At 38.1% G+C, this 17,550-nt stretch overlaps 1 protein-coding gene across 2 annotated transcripts in view; it reads right to left on the reverse strand.

Annotated features, from left to right (window-relative positions):
* The window catches only part of adarb1b (adenosine deaminase RNA specific B1b), a 110,849-nt gene that overhangs the window by 16,268 nt on the left and 77,031 nt on the right, over nt 1–17,550 (reverse strand). For both annotated transcript variants that reach the window (XM_016496090.1, XM_016496089.1), the window contains 2 exons: nt 9,250–9,327; nt 4,173–5,101 (listed from right to left, as the gene is read on the reverse strand). In XM_016496090.1, the coding sequence (XP_016351576.1) occupies nt 4,173–5,101; nt 9,250–9,319 (999 nt within the window). In that variant the 5' untranslated portion in view covers nt 9,320–9,327. The remainder of the gene's footprint in view (nt 1–4,172; nt 5,102–9,249; nt 9,328–17,550) is intronic.

Here is a 17,550-nt window from a genome sequence, read left to right on the forward strand (position 1 = left end):
TAAAATTGTATAAATAATTTATAATTTTAAATGGCAATTACAGTTTAAGTAATTTTCTAAGTAATGGTATATATCAAAATATAATGTCATTTTATGATTATCTTATAAATATTAGATAATTTTATTATTAGCTATTACGTGCTTTTAAATATAAATATAAATGTCAATTTTTTATATAATCCAATGATTACATATTTATTAGTTATTATATAAAAAATAATATTTAACTATATACAGGATTTATTACATTATATGATCCATTTAAAATAGGCATTACCATAAGGTTATTAAAATGTGGCATTATCTGTTACATTTACAGCAAAAACTTATACTGTGACATAAAACACTACTTTACTAATCACAGTACTCAGACCCTTCTATACGATTTTTCATATCGCCCACTGCTATATCATTCAACCTTCCATTCTGGACATGAGGTCAGTCTGTATTGCCACACTCAAGTGCAGGAAAAACATGCCTGAAGCGTGACGAGAGCCTATTTAACCTCTCACCATCTGGTTAAAACAAATACACCTATCCACCTCAGGTCTCATATTGACATCATCAGATTCGGGATGGATAATGGGGGTTTGCATTCATGGCGCTGTATCTGTCACGCAGACAGACAGCCCAAGAGCCATCAGCATCAGAGACAAAACATGCCGCTGACAGGACTGCTCTTTAGTGGACAGGTAGTGGGCAGGCTGAAACTAAATGTTCTTGTTTTGACACGGTTCAGAGGAAGATGTTAATTAAGATTGGGTCGCTTCCAGACCTGGCCTTATCGCAAAAGCAGGATTAACAGAGGATTTTAGAAATGTGTAAATAGACGTCTTCTCACACAAACGCCAGTCGTTGGTCATTTCAGCTCACTGTGTTGCTTCACTGGCAGGAGTGAGCAATATATTGAATATGCATGACATATATCCAATGCTTTGCTAGTGACAAGACATTAAGCAACATGGTGAACACCATAGTGATTTTTATTTAGCCATCAAAATTTCCTAAAGACAAGTTTCAAGGTCTTTCTTTGTCTCACAACTTGCAAAAACACTAAAAGAGACTCAAGTCATGATTGGTAAGTTTGATTAATTTGAAACAAATTAATCAGTTCAGGCCAATGAAGCAAATCAATTTAGAATTTCAACAATTTGTCTGAATCACTCAAAAATGCTCAGTCTCAACATGAGAAGTTTTATATATAAATTAAAACATTTTAGTAAAAATGTATGAAGATTAATTAATAAGTGCATTTATGCTGATATATATAATGAAAATGATTAAATCCTCAAAAACAATATAAAAAAAGAATGAAATATGTCAAAACGTCAATTTGACGATACGGCAAATAAATAAAATGTGACCCTGGAGCACAAAAGCAGTCTTAAGTCGCTGGGGTATATTTGTAGCAATAGCCAAAAATACATTGTATGGGTCAAAATTATTGATCTTTCTTTTATGCCAAAAATCATTAGGATATTAAGTAAAGATCATGTTCCATGAAGATATTTTGTAAATTCCATACTGTAAATATATCAAAAGTGAATTTTTGATTAGTAATATGCATTGATAAGAACTTCATTTGGACAACTTTAAAAGGCGATTTATTTTGAATATTTAGATTTTTTGCACCCTCAGATTCCAGATTTTCAAATAGTTGTATCTCTGCCAAATATTGTCCTAACAAACCATACATCAATGGAAAGCTTATTTATTCAGCTTTCAGATGATGTATAAAATCTCAATTTCGAAAAATGTACCCTTATGAATGGTTTTGTGGTCCAGGGTCACAAATATATAAATGAAGATTATCATCAAATGGAATAAAAAAAATAGAGAAAAATGTTTAAGCTATATCACTCAATCCATCCCAATATTTTAACAGAGCTCATCTTCATTTCCATTAGGCTTTGTTCCTAATGAAGACGGCCATTTGTGCCGGTTTTGCGCATCACGTTATAAAGGCTTAGATTATGATCTCTGATAAACTTAAACGGATCAGAAACTTCAATTAAACACTATGAGATGTAAAGGACCGATTTCTTATAGTCATCAGATTGTTACAGATCTGATACAATCAGACTTTATCTGCCAGTCTGGTGTGTGTGCTAAAGGAAGTCGCAGTTTTTAAAGTTTTTAAGTTTTTAAAGGTTGAAATGAGGTTCAATATTAAAGTCTGAGTTCGTGAAAATATCCACTTTTATTAATCTATAACTGTAATGCAATCTTCTATAGCATTTCTTTACCAATTGAGGCCTGCATATCTCTAGGGTATAAATAAACCATTAATATTTACTGCTACACAGCTGTTAATAATTAAGGTTAAAGGCCATTTAAGATGCATGGGAATTGATGTGTCTATGTTGTGTTATGTCTAGCTGTTTAAGATCTATTTGGCTTTCGCATTGTGTCTCAATGGTTAACTTCATAGTTCATCTAGTGGTTTTTGAACATGCTTGGTGTGAATGAACTCTTAAAGGGAAATTCTGTCATCATTTACTCACAATCATGTTTTTCCAAACCCATGAGACTTTGATTAATCTTTGAAACACAATTTAAGATATTTTTAATAAAAGATTTGATTTCTGTACCTCCACTGAAAGTCCAGGTGCTAGAACAAACCTCATTGCTTCATCGTTTAGATTTAAATAAAAACCTAAATTAATCATATAAAGTTTCGGACAAACCATTGCCTTTGGCCAAAATACGAGTCCATAATCCATAATAACGCTTTCTTCAATGAAAAAGTCCATTACCTGTTGTTCTCTCACATCAAAATCCACTGATATATTTGTAGAACTGTTTTCGCTTGTAAACCGTCTGTGCATATTTCTCTCCTGATTCAGGCTGAGATGACTTTTTCACTGGAGAAAGCAATATTATGGATAGAGGACTAGTCTTTTAGCCGAAAGCAACAGTTTCAAGTTAAAAACCGCCTTGATGATGGATGTGACGAGTGGGGGCGGGGCCGAGAGCCGTGGGAACGGAGCGAGGCCGGTGGAGTAATTGATAATGAGCGACACCTGCACCACTCACCGGTCTCGAGTCTCACGGAGGAGCTCCGGAAGGATAAAAGGGAGGAGTGACGACCGTGTTGGACGAGAGAGGACCAGGCCTGGACTTTATTTTGTTTTTTATTTGTGCGGCAGTCGTCCGCGAGGGGCTGCCGCTTTACTTTCGTTTTGTGTTTGTTTATTTTATTAAATCTTCTTTAAATGCTCGCCAGTTCCCGCCTCCTTCTTCCCGAACTACGAACTTTGTTACAATGGATTTGTTTATTATAAACATGCAGCTTTTTGACTCACAAGACATTAACTGATGGACTAGAGTCGTGTGGATTACTATTGGATTATTGCAATGTTTTTTGCTGTCTGGACTCTCATTCTGACGGCACCCATTCACTGCAGAGGATCCATTGGTGAGCAAGTAATGTGATACTAAATTTCACCAAATCTATTTCAATGAAGAAACATATCCACTGAACATAAACAGTGTATGCTATTCTGTGTCAGCTGCATCACATACATTTTCTACGTTGTTTACGCTTTGATTTAAACAAAAACAACGTATCCGCGTGACGCAGCTGACACAGAATAGCATACGCTGTTTACGTTCAGTGGATACTCTCCAAAATGGCACCAGGAGACGAATTGTTGAATAAAGTCGTTATTTTTGTTTTCTTTGCATGCAAAAAGTATTCTCGTAGCTTTGTAAAATTACGGTTGAACCCCTGATGTCACATGGATTATTTTACCGATCTCCTTGCTACGTTTCTGGACCTTGATTGTGGTAATTACATTGCCGTCTATGGGAGGGTCAGAGAGCTCGCAGAATTCATCAAAAATATCTTAATTTGTGTTCCGAAGATGAACAGAGGTCTTACGGTTTTAGAATGACATGAGGGTGAGTAATTAATGACAGAATTTTTTTGGTGTATTTTTGGGTGAACTAACCCTTGAAGGGAAGTGAATTTTCAGCAAATTTTCATTTCGGGCGAACAATTCCTTTACTAAACTTTTTGGATGTTTTGGTTACCTGGACTTTCATTGAAGGGACAGAAAATTACCACAGAATTTTCATTTTAGGGTAAACTATACATTAGTCATTATGTGTAGCCTAGTTTTCAGGCCAATATGAAAGACTTTGTAGAGTCTGAGGTGTAGATCTCTTACTTGAGGCAGGTGCAGCTGTAGCCCCTCTCTCGGGATGGGTTGGCGTGATGGGGTCTGGTCCAGTTGCATGTTGAAGAGCGCTGACAGAGCGGCTTGGGCAGCCCGAGCTTTAGCAAGTTTCTTATTTCGGCCTGAGCCCTCAAACGTCTGCGAGTCCACGGTCACCGACATCACAAAGTTCTTAGCGTGGCTCTCCCCGCTCTCCGACACAAACTCGTATTTGAGGCCCGGCCGCAGCTCGTTGAGAATCATGACAGGGTTTTTGCCGCTGGTCGAGGAGGTGAAGGAGGAGGGCGGCGGCAATGGCGCCTGCATAAGGCTGTTCGCACCTAGCGCCTGGGGCACGGGATACTCTCCCAGCGGTTTTAAGGAGCCGTTGCTGTTGGAGCCCAGAAAAAACGTTTCCTCGGACGATGCCGGCGTCTCAAACCCGTTGAAGAGCATGTCAGGGAAGTCAGCCTGGTCGGAGGTGAAATCCGTGTTGACGGTGAGCGTACGGCCCATGGCCAGGTGCGCCTCGGACGCGTTTGGGAACTGCACAAAGGAGCGCAGCGCCTTCTCGGCGGCGTTCAACTTGGCCTTTTTCTTCGTAGGCCCCGAGCCCTCGAACAACTGACCGTTAACCTCAACGGTCATGACGAAGACCGGCGCATGGACCGGGCCGGTCTGCGAGAGCAGCTTGTACTGCAAACCCGGTTTGATCTCATTCAGCTGCATCAGGGCGTTCTTGGGCAGAACCGGCCCTAGTGTTTTCTTACGTTTCTTGGGTCTGAATTTGGAGTGTGCGTGACCATTGTTGCCCTCCTCCAGGGGCCGCTTGCGACCCCCTCCTCCACTACCATTAGGGAGCTGCTCCACCAGGCCAGCTCCCTCCTTAGAAGAGACGTTGTCCAGGTTGCGGTTTTCCTTTACGTCGGTGCTGCATGAACCTGCGGTGCCCAGAAAGAGTAACTTACAACGCCTTCGTTGCAGGATCTTGTAAATGTAAAATTTATAGATTCCTTTATCTTTCTTTGTAACCGAACAAGTGATGTGTGTTCCTTTTGTTGTGTGTGCCGAGGGAATCTAGCATGACACATTTTTAGACTAATCTTGTGAAAAATCATTATGAGAGAAATTTCAGAGATGACACTGAACAAAAAAAATATTTCAAGTAAAAAACCCCCCGATTAATTAACATAATTAAGGAAGACCATGAGGTATAAAATCTAAATTATCATAATCATCAGTTTAATTTAAAGTACAGTTTCAGTTTTGCAGGCAATGGCCCGTGCAGAGTCAATCAATCATCTCGTTGGAGATAAAATATGTATTAATGGAGAACAAAAGCAAAGCTTTAAAAAGACTAATAGCTACTTAAAAAGGCTCTTTTTGAGGGATGCCAAATGCACTTTTTCAGGTCCTTTCATATAAATAGAGGTTATGAAAAGAAAAAACTGGGTTCACAAAAAAAGTTAAATATTTGTAAAGTTTTTAGTATGGCGTTTTGTGAATATTTCTCTATCAACCTATCAAGCATCACATTTCGACCCAAAATCAAATTAAATAAATGAATAAATACTGCAGTCAGTTCCTTTAAAATACGAAAAAAAATAAATAAATAAATAAACAAACACAGACAAGCCTACATGCAATTATTAGGTTTGGCACTTTGTGTGGATGCCATTTTATATTTATGTAACAGTGCTTTTCACTCCTTAAGGTTTTAGAAATCAAATTAAATAAACACTGTAACAGTATAAAAATATAAATGTATAAAAAATAAGGCAACATATTAAATTGCATGCATTAATGTGTTAACTGTAACAGTCAAAACAATTACAAATAAAATAAAATAAAAGCTGGCCTTAAAATTATGTTGGGTTTAATTAATATTATTTTATTTTGATGTTTGGGTGAAATAGAACCTGGACAATTCTTTTCATGAGACTTATCTCATGTGTTTATATTTACAGGTCACAACTGTTTTGCCGTAATAAGCAGATGAAACACACATCATCATGTCCTGTTCACAAAGCTGATGGAACTTTGGCTAAATTTTCATTTATAACATCCTTCAGCAAAAGCTCGCTAGGTTACTGCTTTCAGTGCTCTGGTAGAGAGAGAATAGCATCCGTGAACAGTAGGGGAACAGAGTAAGAGCTCTCTGCAAACAGTAGGAACAAGAGAGTGGATAAGGGAGTGGGTGCAAGGCAGGAGGAGAAATAAAATGAAGACATCTGAGAAGAGAGAAAGCCGTGTGAGAGAAAACATGGCGGGGACAAGAGAGAAAACATGGAGGAGAAAGAACCAAAGAGAGATAAAAAGGGAGAGAGAGAAATATACAAAACAGTCTGGAGCAGAATCTGAATAATCAAAACCCTTCTTATACGTGTGAATGCACATATCCACGTTATACACACACACACACACACACACACACACACACACACTCTTGTACTCTTCAGCTCGTGTAATCAATTTGACCACATGCGATCAATTCCGGCCTAAATGATGGAAAGCACACTCTTGATAAAACAACAGCTTTGTTCCAAAACCTAGTGAGCTGCCTACTTAGGTGGCATTTTAAAGCATCATATGCCACCCAAAAGGTACTGTGTGCATATTCAATCTCATAATTCACTGCGACAAACTGTATCAGCTCTTATAATACATTCAGAAACAAAAAGTATCAACAAAACATGCCATCTAATTAAAATGGACTATTTTACACAATATTTGTGTTTGTTATGCATTTCTATGCTTATAAGAGTAATGTCAAATAATTCATTCAAATCTGTGCTTTGTGTGAGGATCCCTACTTGTATGATGCACCCCATCTAGAATGTTACAAAAGTGAGGTTCGATTTCAATTAAGATGTGACCATAGAAGTAGACAGCAAGGCAGGTCGCTAGGTTTCAGAATAAAGCCAATGTTACACGAAAAACAAAGAAACCCCAAAAGATTTGTGCAATGCAACTTAACTTTAACAGCCCAGGACAAACAAAAACAGCTTAGAGATGTTCAAGCTCTCAGTTTAGAGAGCTGCCCACCTTCAGCTGAAAGTAAAATCAATCGCACATGCTGAAAAAGCATAAAACTTACAGTTCTTACAGTTGGCAGTTAAAAACATTGCCTCACTACGTGCTATACATTTCTCAAAGTTCTAAATAAAACCGAATATTAGAGTGAGTTTTACAAGAAAATACTATAATTTTAGTCTTTCTACTTCAAAAATGTTCATTGAATTCATTGTTACTTGCTGATTCTTTGCAATTATTTGTGAAATTTACTAGCAATTTCTGAGTGAAAATCATTCCTACTCCAATTTTTTCCCAGTGCATGTAAACGCAAACACGCGCAGAGGCACCGGCAGTTTAAATCACATAGAAACAGGATTTTTTTCCTCTTGAGCCATGAACTTTAAATGTATATGTCCAGTAACAGTGAGGTGCACTGGCTACTTTTGTGTGGCCACCATGTTGATTCACAAGCTTTCTGAATTTCCTATGGAGGAAATCAATGGAGAAATACTGGCTGCTAAAAAAGTGGGCCAAAAAAACAACTTTAAAAAAAAAAAAAATGTATTAGTCATCGGGGTGGAAAATCTGGTGCTGAATGAGTGCATATAGCCATCGCTCCTGCCAAGCAATGAATTGCTGTGCATAATCCTATAGTTTCCTGCTCCTAAAATCTATACCTGATAGAGAAATATGCACTGTCACAGGTAGAAAGCTTTTGAATATCAAGTAACGCTTATCTGCAGAAAATCTAAATAAGAAAGCGTCCGCTTCACTACAGACCAGTAATAAATGACGGGACCCTCCATTGTCAGTGGCTCTGAACAGAAGCGGCTGAGTGACGGGACAATAGAGGGTTACATTTCCTTTGGGTTAACAACTCTTCCCAGAACCTTCTATTCACAGCACTGCTGAATGAAGAGGAACGGGACTCAAGAGACACGGAAAGAACGCTGTTTCTTGAATCCGATCAGTCTTCTTTGATCACATTAAAGTAAAGTCCAATGGATTAGGGAATGTAGCATTTTTATGATATACTCACAGTTTGATGGTTGTATTTCTTTTTTGTCACCTTGTTTTAAAACACTGTTGACAATTTTTTTGTTATCTATAATGTGTTTTCAATTATTTAGCTACATTTAAAATGTGCAATGGCAAAAAAAAGTACATAAAAGATGCTTAAAGTCATAGTTAACCCAAAAAATAAAATCATCCCATCATTCACTCAATGTCATCTCATTTTTATGTCCTTAAAATAAAAGTTAATGGGGTCCAATGCAGTTATCAATTTTGGGTGAACCACCCCTTTAAACAAGTTTTAGGTAGTCATTTGAAATTATTTTCATTATGTTTTCTGGTCATATATTTTCAGGAGCATGCTGTGCTGTATGTGAATAAACCTTGCATACTGGATGTCTGATATATGGTCAAATTAACAAATATTTCAATATTTATATTCAAGGACATTATTGTCAACCAAAATTTGTTGTTTTTGTTATTTCATTGACTATTAAATGCCATTTCAGTCAGATGAAAACATACTACAATAATCAAAACGAAGAGTTATTTTCATCAAAAAAAAAATTTGGAATTGTGGTCTGCATGGATTTTTTGCTTGTTTTTTTTTTTTTCTTTTTAACTCCATGCCAGATTCTTTCGTCTGTTTTCATAGCAAAAAAAAACTAAACTTGATTTAAAAAATTTAAAATCAAAACTAAAGACATTTAAGACCCATTTTCCCCAAATATCCTAAAACTAAATTTGGATTAACTTGATAAAAAAAAATATATATATTAATGGTATCAACAGAATAAAACCATTCTCTCAGAGGAGTAGAAAATCCCAATCCAATAAAATATGTTTGTCAGAAAAAGAGCTCATATACGAGGCTTTCTGAATGGACTGAAGATTCTGGCCATGTTTAAACCCTCGTATCAGCTGGGATTGTTCGGCGTGAGGGGCGTAGAGAGGGACGGGAAGGCACATGAACTGTTCACTAAGTGACACATTAGTTAAGGGAAGTGTGCAGGACTCTGTGCTGGAATGGAGGGTTCGGGGTTCAGATAAGAGCACTCACTCATGTTCTCCTCCTCATCAACATCCATGGTGGTGAAACGCCTCGACTGGCCCTGCGCTTGCTGAGCCATGGCCACACCTGAAACACAGACACATCATCATTAGCGCTGTTTGCTAAAGTAAGCTAAATAACTATAATCACAGTTACTTTAGCTTAACCTTGGGGTCAGGGATTTGTACAAGAAGCATTAAACACACCTACACCGTTTGCACTACAGACATAAATGTAGCCTCAGACCTTAAATCATGTGGCTTGTTGAGGAGAACTGTGCTATTACTTCAGATTTTTTTTACCTGGTGGATGGAAAATACGCCACAGACTTACATATGCTGTAAATATATGTATATATATCCCAGGGTTGGTAATACTTTCGAAAGAAGTCTCTTATGCTCACCAAGGTTGCAATTATTTGATCAGAAGTCCAGTAAAAACAGCAGTGTTGTGAAATATTATTACAATTTATATTTTAATATACTTTTAAAATGTAATTGATTCCTGTGATGAAAAGATGAATTTTCAGCATCATTACTCCAGTCTTCAGTGTCACAATCCTTCAGAAATCATTCTAATTGGATGCTCTAGAAACATTTCTTATTATTATCAATGTTGAAAACTACTGTACTGCTTAATATACTTGTGGAAACGTGAAACTTTTTTTTTTCAGGATTATTTTATGAACAGAAAGTTCAAAGAACAGCATTTATTTAAAACAGAAATCTTTCATAACATTAAAAATGTCTTTAATGTCACCTTTGATCAATTTTATTTATTTTTATTTATTTATTGAAAATCATTTCAAATTCAGACTGAACCCCAAATGGATGAATCAGAAAAATCATTCATACTGATTTGTGAACCAATTTGACTGATTCAAACTGATTCAACCGAAAAGAATCGACTCAAAAGAACAAATCATTCACACGTGTGGCATAAGTTTTATTCTACACATAAGCAAAAACTACAGCATTATGGAAAATGTACATGCCTTTTCCATGTCTAGAAAATACAATTTTAAAATTCCCTCATACTACCAAAACCATTCCCATGACCGTAGGAACAATGTGAATAGTAAAGTGACAAATTCAAGAAAACAAACACACTCTCCTCCAAATCATTAGTCTCACTGAAAATGACACTTTACCAAAAGATCTGGTGTTGCAAGTACCAAAGAGAGAGTACTGACAGTCATATAATGTCTCTAAATAATGGCATCATGCATCCCGAGCTGCTTTAATTAGACAGGCGAGTGGAGCAGTGTGAACAAGAGGAAAAGAAGAGGAGAAGAGAGGTGAGAAGAGGACAGAAATGAAAGACGAGAGCAGAGAATAGGACAGAAGAGGAATGAAACACCATTGACTGTGAGGTTAAGCCTACAGTAAGTGTATAAATATTCAGCAGGAGAAACTAATCTTGGAGAGAAAGGGCCGTGCTTGACAGGCCGCAATAGCAGGAGCAGTCTATTGTGACTTTAATATCCATTCGATTAGACCTCATCTTCAGCTGCCTCGGAGGAAAAATACAGTTATTGACATCAACGGGCTTTTAGTCCCATTGACACGGATGCCGCTTGAGCTCAGGTGAAAAATACAACACAAACACATGAGGAAAATTCAACATTCCATTAAAAAAGAGCTCATAATAGAGTGGAGATGCAGGGCTGCGTTGACTTGAGGCTATAGTGAAGCAGCTTTTATACAGCAATGTGACGCAGAGCCGATACGGAGAGCTTCTAGATGAACTGAAAGAAAAGACGCTGTCAAGGAAATAATGTCAGTATTTCTGCTTTCTCTTTCTTCATAGACACATTTTAAAGGGATAGTTCACGGGAAAAATGTAAATTCTGTCATTATTTACTCACGTCGTTCCAAAACTGTATGACTTTCTTTCGTCCGTGAAACACAAAAGGTAAATTTACAGTAAAAACATCTGAACTACAGTAAAAAAAAAAAAAAAACTGTTGATCAAATTCTTCACCCTCTATACAAGGATGCCTAAAAAAACGAAAAGGGGAAATCTATTAAAATTCTAATGAAGTTATATTGTGAATCTAATTAAGTTACAGTCGAGGTCAAAAGTTTACATACACCCTGCAAAATGTTAATTATTTTACCAAAATACAAGGGGTCATAAAAAATGCATGTTATTTTTTATTTAGTTTTGACCTGAATAAGATATTTCACATAAAAGACGTTTACATATAGTCCACAAGACAAAATAATAGTTTAATTTATAAAAATGACCCCTTTCAAAAGTTTACACATGCTAAAGGGGGGGGGTGAAAACTTTTTGAATTTGAAGATCAGAATACATTTTACTTATTTTGTCTTCTGGGAAAGACGTAAGTATCTTCTGTAGCTTCTGAAGGGCAGTACTAAATGACAATAATTATAAATGTAATTTATAAATCAAAAGTCACTGTCTGTAATAACTTAATACATCAGGGCCATAACAATAAACAAATAAAAAAGTATGATGTCATAGACCAAACCATTGAGCAACACGAGCAAGACGCTCTATGTGAGATGGAAATCCAATGAAAGCCATTACAAAGCACATAAAGCAGCCAATCACAGCTCTCTGCTTTCGCTCTGGCCCATTCTTCATGGGCGACACTTTCTTAAGCTATACTAAATGGCCTAATTAATCTGGTCTAATGGTGGGTGACATCAAATATGCTACCACAATTATTATCCTATTAAAGATTCATATTATATAAGAAAATTGAAAAGAGTCAGGGGAGTGGTGTTGTGGGAGTATTTGTCTGAGCAAAGCTGAAATTTCAGCAGGCGTCAAACGGCTCCTTGATTTTGCATCTCTCTGCTCTTTTCTGCTCTTGCTGGTCTGCTAATGGTCTATGGTGTAATGAGCGACTCAGAGACTCAGGCTCGTTTTGTGTGTGTCGCTTTTGATTTAGCTTCCTCTGCCGTTCTCATTTTACACATGAATCCATAAACAGCATTGAAATCAGCTTTAATCTACAAGTGGTAGACACAAAAGTGCAGGAAGGGTGCAGCTGAATGTGTCATCTGCATCAAGCACAGGTGACTGGAGGCCATGAAGGTCATTGTCTCAGCTTCACTTCATGCCTATACGGGAAGCGACTGATGCTGTGACTGATCACAGAACAAAAAACAGTAAGCTTGAAGCTCAACTTATAGAAATAAGAAATAACATGAAAATAAAACCTGGTAAAAACAGTAGTTAAAAAGACAGTAGTTTTGTTTAAATACAAAATGATGAAAAAACAATAGTAATATAAATAATTCTTTTTTAAATAATAACATATAATATAAAATAATATAAATTTTTTTAAATAAAACATTCATTTCTGTTAGGACCTTAGAAGCTCACCATGGGTTGGACCAGAGTCACAGACTCAAGAGTAACCACGAGAAAGGTGTTGACACTGGAACCCAAGCCATGTCACATTTGGCTTGTTTCTGTGGACTCTGAGGGCAGCGAGAGGAGATTACAGGATTTCCTGTTTGTACAGCTGTGTCATGTCCCTCCATCTCTGAGTACACACAGTCCAGAGACAGTTTAACTAGCAGCTGGACACACATCAGTTCATTAATGTTTCTAGCCAAACACACAAACAGAGACCAGCATCCGTTGTTTCAGAGGATCCCAAAGCCAGCTTAGGGCTTTTAAAATCCCAGCATGAATTTCTCAGAGTGCATCATATCAGGACACTGTGAGAGCAAGCGCTTCTGCAATAACAGAGAAACAGCAATCCAATATGAAATCAAAAATAACAAACCTCTGCTCATCTGGCTGATGCAAAAGTGCAGGACTGTGAAATACAGTTATCTGGGAGATGTACATGCACTCTCTGATTTGTTTTTCATTCATCTCGCATGGCTGTGTGGAGGAGATGTTCAATACATCTCTCTCGGTGTCTGGCTATAAGACCATAAAACTAGAAAAATAAATAAATTAGGGCTGGGCAAGTTAACGCGTTATTATCGCATTAACGCATTAATTGATTAACGCCGACAATAATTTTATCGCGCGTTAACGCAGTTTTTTTATTATTATGAAAGTCCGTTGCTCACTGGCCCTGAATACACATACAGACAAACCATGGGTCACAGGAGGGGTGGGATGTTGATCATTACTGGTTTGGGTTGGGTGTCATCACGCGTCTCAACCAATGAGAGCATTTGGGGTGGGCATAAGACAGCAGCTGCACTCACATGAAGCGCTAATGACTTCGGCCCTGTCCCAAATGGAACACTTCATGTGCACTTGCGGTCTTATGGACTTACAATGGCCACCGCGTGTGCGTGTCCGTTAAGTCCACGAGACCGTAGGCTGTCCCATTTGTCATTTTAGCATTCAGAAGGGTGCTCGCGAGCACCCCCTTTGCGGCCGTTATGCGCCCTCGATCCGCACTTCTACCAGACTTCCAGATCTATCACTTTTGGCGCTCAGAAATGTTCACGCAATCATGCAGCACATATCAGAAGTTCCGCGCTCCGGCGCAGTTAGCGCTCAAACTACATGCGTACCGCGCCCGAGCCCAACTGAACCGCGCTCTGGCCCACCTCTTCCAACCGAGCCAGGGACGGCTAAACTGCGGCACGGAGCGATCATACTAGTCAAACCAACCGGGCTTTGGTGGTGAAATGCGCTCGGGCATGGTTAAGATTTCCTAGTGTGAGTACACCCTTATTCTCCCGCATCCCGCACACACGAGTCTCTACCCGCCCGCACCCGCACTCGCCCATCAAGTGTTGTCCCGCGCTGCACTCTGTTGCGTTGGGTCCCGCGATAGTGCAGGTCTCTAAGGTGCCTGTTATAATGTTATGATCGAGGCTCTGGACTTGTTTTTGAAAACTTGTTTTTCTATATCAAACTATAAAATATTTTCTATAAAAACGTTAATGCCCTGGCAGTGGCAAATAGCTTTGGTTTTATATTTAATTTGATTACATTAATATCATAAGTTGAGATTTACAATAAATATTTTAACAGCTACTATGTAAAAGGAATACTGCTGTAAAAAAAGCACTTTATTTGTTTAAAGTCTTTGCAAACCAAATGTTATTGCACTTTTGTTCATATAGCAGTACTTTTAAATGAAAAAAGTGCACAATACACTACTTTTGAATTCATTATTGAATTTTGTGCATAACAATGTGATTAATCGCAGACAATCATGCGATTAAAAAAATGTTTTTTACCGTTGCCCAGCACTAAAATAAATGATGGATAAAAGGCATTTGCCAATGCATAAAAATCTATATGTAAAATATAGATAAGAGCCAATGGCATTATGAAAGGCAAAATTTTTAGTGAATGATGATTTCGTAATAACAGTCCATTCCCCACACAAAACACAAATATAACACTTTTGGATTCAAAACAACATGAGGGTGAGCAAATAATAATAATTTTGAAAAATCTTTAAATAATCTGGATTCAGGCAGATTTACTGAATAGAAACTGCTGTTTGTGTGCCTGTCACTGTATATGCAACTTGGACAGTTTTTGTAGTTTGCACCATTATTTTTAGGGCTGGCCCGAATACCATTTTTTGAGCTTCGAAGCTTCGGTAGTAATCAACACTGAATATTCGAAGCTTCGGAGGGAGGGGGCTGAACATATTCTTCTCTCTAATAAAGGCAGGAATCTCTGTGTGTCTGTCTGTCTGTTTGCAGTTTTATTATGTCGAGATTCCGTTCATCCAATCAACTTCACGCATGGCGGGTGTGCTGCTGTGGACCCAAGGGAGTGCGGTGTCGCATTTTGGTGCAATATGGAAATGCGACACATTCAGAATGAATAAACTTTTAATAAACTACAGAACAGCGTGAGCCGGAAGCGGCATGCCTCATGCGGGCAGGGCTTATATGCTCTGAGAACGGACACTGCACAAGTGATACAAAACACACAGGTCTATTAAGAGCAATACTTTTAATACAGAAATTATTATTAGGCTGTGCTACTGTACATTTTTTTATGACTACCGTATTCGCAAGTATTTTGCAAGCAAATTAAGTTCACGTTTTTATCATTTGTAAAATTACTGATTAACACGGCGGATAAAAGCAGCTCGTTTTTTACACCAACAATATACTATAGGCGTACTAACAGAACTTTTACAGATTTTTCAAACTTGATGTGCTGTTGTGGTAGGCCAGTTTCAAATCGCATATTTGGCACACTGCCTTTGTCTTGTCCTCACTCAATTTAAAGTGCTCCCACACAGCTGAGGTCTTCAGCATTTTTGTCTTCTCCTTCAGATGAACTGAATTATGACGTTCATGACGTTCACTCATGGATGATTCATATTCAAGCACGAATGAGAACTGTTTCGCGTGGGATGCCAGGTGTTCGAAAAAAAAAAAAAAAAAAAAAAAAAAATCATGACGTTCACTCATGGGTGATTCATATTCAAGTGTGAATGAGAACCGTTTCGTGGGGGATGCCAGGTGTTAAAAAAAAAAAAAAAAAAGAATATTCGAATCTCAAAATTGAAAATCGAATGCCAACCCACCAAACGAATATTCAAATAATCGAATATTCTGGTCCAGCCCTAATTATTTTATGATTATATTTCATATTATTTCTTCAGAAAAGCAAATTTTGCAAAAGACAGTATTGCCAAATAAGTTTAAAGTAGGGGTGGGCGATTGTGTTTTGTTGTGGGGGATAGTTCACATTCTGTCATCATTTACTCTCTCTCAAGTTGTTTTAAACCTGAATATGTTGCTTTCTTCTGTTGACCATACAAGTTATTTTGAAGAATGTGGGTAATCAAACAGTTGCTGGTTCCCAGTGATTTCCATAGTATTTTTTTTCCAATGGGGTCAATGGGGACCAGCAACTGTTGGTTACCCACATTCTTCAAAATATCTTCTTTTGTATTCAGCACAAGACATAAATTAATACAGGCTTGGGACAACCTGAGAGTGAGTAAATAATGACAGAATTTAAATTTTTGGGAGAACTATGCCTTTAATGACAAGCGGCAGCATGTTTAGTACTATTAGTCTGCTGTCACTTTAAGAGCTGCACGCATCTAATATACAGGCACACATCCGTTAGGGTTAGGGTTTTGATCGTCCATGATCAAAAAATGTGATATTGCACACCCCTAGTTTAAAGTGCTTTTTCGTAAATCCTACATGCAAATGCACTTCTGCTACACAACGCCACACTGCTTGCAGATGAAGTATGAATGCTGCAACACTGCCAATATGAGCACCAAAATGAATTTTCACCACACAAGCATGAGGAAAGAGGTGAAATCAAACTCACACAGGTGATATTTTCTGGTTTGCACACTGCTCCAGTGGAAACATGCATAAAGAGATGATTTGGCGGCATGTTTGGCATTGTAATTGCCAAAAGCATTCCCCGCTCTCAGTTCTTATCTTTCAAAGATGCGATTTAGAGCAGACTGATGTGCGTTTCGGAATGAAAGCATGTTTGACGAGCCATGGGCGGCTCTTAATGAAAGAGGAAGAAAAGAAAGAGGGGGCTATTCACCCCGAGAGTCTTTAATGCCATCAGCAGACTCACATTCAAATGAAGATGGATCTGCAAGAGTTCAGATCTCTGCGTGAGTGGCTTATAGGATACAGAAATCCATCCGCAGAGTCAACATCACAGCGAGATGAGGACGAGGGCATTCACTGTGATCTGCCACGTCAGAGCCCACTATGTAATTTCAGCAAAGTGGCCTGTGGTTCGTATTGACAGACAGACGAAGGGTAACACGCCCAGGGCACTTTGGCCCGAACACCTGAGAACATTCTATTGTGTCTTTAACTTTAACTGTGGCTGTCATGTGTCATGCTGTTAGAGAGAGGCAAAAATAAAAAGAGAGATGGTCCCGCATGCACATTAAATCACATCCATTTCCACTAAACTTCAAACTCAGGTTGTGACTAATTCTCAAGTACAGGGTGTTTTCCAGAATTTGAAAAGTCGGTCAGGGTAAAAAGAAGACTATCAAAAAAATGTTGTACTGTGCTCTTAAAGGCACAGAGAGCTGATATCGTATTGGAGAAGTATTTTCCACTTGCCTATCAAGCAGCTAGAAACTCTCTCTCTCTTTCTATTCACTTCTGCTGTAGCTTACACCTTAAAAATAACTTTTAATAAAAAGTAACAATAATAATATCAGGGTTCACAAAATCGCTAGCCCGACATCGTGGGGCTATTGTGTCTTCCAGATGGGCTACCAAAATGTATCACCGCCCTGCCCGTCGGGCTATCTTAAATAGGCTATAGTCAGTGGTGTACTGGTCCCTGGAGAAGTGGGTATACTCTTAATTTATGCCCCCAATT

Source organism: Sinocyclocheilus anshuiensis, unplaced genomic scaffold, assembly GCF_001515605.1.
Source record: "Sinocyclocheilus anshuiensis isolate Anshui unplaced genomic scaffold, SAMN03320099.WGS_v1.1 scaffold698, whole genome shotgun sequence".
NCBI classification, from domain to species: domain Eukaryota; kingdom Metazoa; phylum Chordata; class Actinopteri; order Cypriniformes; family Cyprinidae; genus Sinocyclocheilus; species Sinocyclocheilus anshuiensis.